At 41.3% G+C, this 4,175-nt stretch overlaps 1 protein-coding gene across 1 annotated transcript; it reads right to left on the reverse strand.

The window, feature by feature from the left end:
- Nucleotides 1-2,868: 2,868 nt before the first annotated feature.
- LOC116895512 (putative MAGE domain-containing protein MAGEA13P) lies at nucleotides 2,869-3,810 on the reverse strand. The gene is given in 3 exon segments (XM_032896760.1): nucleotides 2,869-3,255; nucleotides 3,257-3,540; nucleotides 3,543-3,810. Coding segments are annotated over 3 exon segments (939 nt in total).
- Nucleotides 3,811-4,175: the final 365 nt, after the last annotated feature.

The raw sequence follows: 4,175 nt of genomic DNA on the forward strand, positions 1-4,175 counted from the left end.
TAATACTACGTGTTAATTTCAAAGTTTTAGATTTTCCTCCCTTCTTCCCTCTCCATCAAACTTTGCTCAAAAATCATTTGTAAAGTAATCTGAGAGTATATTAAAGGGGATGAGTGGGTATGAGCAGACACCAAAACATTTTTCCAAAGTGTACGATTCATTGAACTTACTCAAGGATCAAAGAGATTCCAGATAAGGGGTGGGATATCCAGAACCCTTCTGTGGAAACTGGGACTGCTCTAGGTCAGGGAATTAATATGGGGTCATTCCACAGGAAGTAACATATTACCTTCAAAAGAGGTTATGGTATTTTCAGCAGCCAGTTTCAAGAGTTAGATCTGAGGAATAGAGGCTTATCAGGGGAAGGGTGCTGTAATTTTTTAAGGTGCTGGGGTGAAACAAAATAGTACCTAGTTGGCGTAGATTCTGAGGTGCTGGTTAGGAGATGCTAGAGAAACTCATTAATGAATCTTTTTTAAATGTCAGTTTCCTTCTTTAATTGTATTTCCAGTACTTTTGCTAAAGGTTCTGTTTTATGGTGCTTAAAAACATTGCTAAAAGAAGAAGTGAACTGTGAGAGCAGGAAAGTATAGGCCTTGGTGAACTCAGACCAGGAATCATTTCTCAGACTTGCCATTCCCTAGCCATATGATCTTAGGCAAGCTGTCAGGTGCGATGAGTCTTGAGTTCTTATATGTAAAACAGATTTGATCCATCTTGTAGAATTTGGGGCATGTGTGGAATAGTAAATATTTGTGTTTGTACATGTTTGTATTTTTTACAAATGTCAATAGTTTAGATTTTTAAAACAAAACAGATGCATTTTCTTTGTGAAAAATATATATTATTATGTTAAACCTTTTTGTGAGGGAATAGCCCCAAGCTGTATACAGTTCACAGGACTTTTCCCTTTAAAGCTTATATCTATTCGGATCACTATTTTCATTCATTTAACTGCAACTAATTACCCTATCCTTGCTTAACTTTTTCAAACAAAAGTCACAAACACCTAATCACAAACGACCTTATAGTAGAGTGGGTTTTCCTATACCAGGTACAAAACTGCAACCTAGATAATTCTAGCAACCACATCCAGGGAGTAGATCAGATTTCCTAGAAATGTTTATAGGTACTGTGTATACTATACTTCGGTAATATGTGCAATTGCACTGGAACAAGAGTTCAAATCACCTTGTATAACTGCCCCATTCCCAGTAGAGATTCGATTTTTAGCCATGGATCAAAAGAAATTCTCTGAGCATTTTTCCAATCCAAGTTTTTCCTCTCATGTATCAGACACACTGAGAATCTGGTTCCCACCACTGTAGTCCCTGACTAGCCACTTCAGGAGCCCTTAAAGCCATGGCACCTATTCCCACCCAGGCCTGTGGCCACCTTAAGGTAGCACTGGAGAAGCTATCAAAATGGGGGCACCAGAACCTCTTTTCCATCTTCAGCCTATGGTTGTTGTGAGGTACCATCAGAGGAGTTGTCCATGATGTCGGCGTTTCCTCTCAAGCCTCCAGAAGCAGCTCCCTAGTAATACCACCTCAGCCAAAGCTGCCTGCAGCCAAGAGGGTCATCCTGTCCTAACCATGTGTTGATATAGGAAAATGTGAGTGAAAGATACCAATCCCTGAACTCTCCAAGCTCAGCACTTGAAATCCCACCAATCCTCACTCTGGAAATCTCTATGCAGAGGAGGCTCTGCTGCCTAAGAAATCCTATGTAAGCTCTGCCTTGGCAGCCTGTCCTCCATACCCTGGAACCTCTCAACATGTCTCTTTTATGAGATCTGCTGTGTGATCATGTCTCTCTCATCAGAAGAAGCCAAGAAGTAATAAAAAGAAAGGAAGAACTGAAGAAGTGAGCAAGGCTTTGAGCACCCAAAGCTTGGCTGGGGTAAAATGCATTAATGAGCTGCAATGCTGAAGGATAGGGCTGAGGCCCTGAGCGCCTGACCTAGCCAGAGATACCCCTCCTTTGGAGATGCAACACACTGTTAAGGTTTTACCTCTCAGAGCTCGTTTCCTTTGCATCTGAGTCTCGTATACCCTTTCCATTGAGACAGTCCCACCTGAGAGATGTGTGTTTCCTGTGCTTCCATGTAGCAGGATACCCTTCCATTGGGGTACCTTTTCCCCTCAGAGCTGTGTGATTCCTAGGCTTCAAAAGTCTCAGGATCCCCTTTCATCTAAGCAGAAATAAAACCATCATCAACCTTAACAAAAGACTAATACTCACAAAAGATCTATGGTTTCTCAAAGCCCCCAAAGTGCCCAGATGTCATTTGGAATCCCATCTCCTCAGTCCTTTTATGAACTGTTTTTTCCACTGCTAAAATACCCTCACTGATTTTTTAAATTTTCAATTATTAAAATGTCTTCCAAGGAACAGACACTCTTTGCTGAGAAAACAAGTCAGTACAGTTTATTAAGCTTTAATTTCTCATGCAGTCTTGACTAAACCAAGTGTGTTAGGTGTACATCTTTAGTTTTACAATGCAGATTAACAGAATACAGGAATTCCAGCATCAACCAAGTTTTTTTACATCTTTCTTGCACTTACAGATACTATTTAACAAGATTCCAATTTCTAAGAAAAACTCAGTCACAATGCTATTTGATCTTCCTCTAGGTCTCAAGGCTGAAAATGTTCTCAATTTGTTTTTAACAATAACAAGGCTCTTATTCTGAAATACAGCAATACATGCATGAGTAATACACCGAATGAATCTAGACTCTGAAGCTAATAAACATTTTAAAGTGAAACATCTGAAACTGTACAGAAAGTAAGAAGAAACTGAAATATCTTGTGCTTGAAGGCTTGATTGCTCTCTTTAAACATGGTATGAAAAACCAGCCTAATTTACTCAGGGTGGGAGACACTGCTGGGCTTCTCCCCAGAACCCAAATTATCCGCAGCAGTAGATATGGCTGTGGATGCAAGGAGAGCCCGGGCTCTCTCCTCTTCATCTTTCAGAGCTTCCTTATATAAAGCAGTGAAGGAAGTAGGGCTACTCCCAGCAACCTTGGAAAAAAACTGCAGGACTTTCATTTTGCTTGTTTCAGCTTGGGCTCTTGGGCCCCACAGGAACTCATAGCTTGAAGGATCACTGTTGGGTATAGGCTGGTACACCAGGTAATTCTCTAACACCAAATCTTCAGTGATGAACTTTCTGGGATCCCCGCATATAAAATCATGTTGGTCAGGATACACACCAACGACACTGATACCCTCCCAGATCTTTTTCTCAAGAAGGCACGTTTGCCTTCATGAAGATTACACCAGGATAAGCACCACAGAGGCGATTCTTGGGTATCCCTTCTTCATTGCTGATCCGCCCATCATAGGTGAGGTCAAGGATTTTCAGGAGCTTGTAAGTGTGGTTCAAGGAGTCCACTTCCTTTACCTCAATGCCAAAGACTACTTCCATGCATTCACAGGCATGCTTGAAGATTGATGCATAGTAGCCTTTGTACTCCTTAACAACTCTCTTCTGAATTTCTGCTTCTGTGACAGGCTCATTTGTTATAGCAAACTCAGAAATTTGCCAAAATCAGTAACCTTCTTCTGAAGGTTACTGTTGAGCAAAAACTTGGAGTATAGGTAGGCCTTTGAGGTACTTTGACCTCCCACTGCTTGATCACCAGAAACTTTACTTGCTTTGCTTGGTGCAGTGGCTTGGATGGAAGCAGAGGATGAGGAGGTGTCCTGGGACTCCTGAGCAGCAGATACCTCTTTAGCTGCAGGAACCTTCTCTCCCAGCTGGCCCTCAAGGCCTTGATCATGCTTCTGCCTGTGGGACATTATAATTCGTTTTCCAATAAGTGGCCGAAGAAAGTTTATAGAGAGTGGTCTGGAGGTGAGAGAAAGAATGAGAACATTTTGTAACCTGTCAGCATTGGCAAAGGCTTGTTCAATATTTACCTTAGACAGTTCACTTGGGTCTCATGGGCCTGTCTCCTATCAACTGTCTTCTGCTGTATGGTCTCTGTATATTACAATATACAGTATACAATATAGTTCAATAACCATGCCCTTTGTACCTGTAGCTTCCATATGAACAACTCATAGGAAGAGCTCAGGTCATAGACCATAAGCTCAGACTTGGGTCCTATTTCCAGGGTTAACTGCTAGATAGAAGTAGATTTTGCAAGATTCACACAATTATG

The sequence above is a fragment of the Rattus rattus genome, chromosome 3, assembly GCF_011064425.1.
Source record: "Rattus rattus isolate New Zealand chromosome 3, Rrattus_CSIRO_v1, whole genome shotgun sequence".
NCBI classification, from domain to species: domain Eukaryota; kingdom Metazoa; phylum Chordata; class Mammalia; order Rodentia; family Muridae; genus Rattus; species Rattus rattus.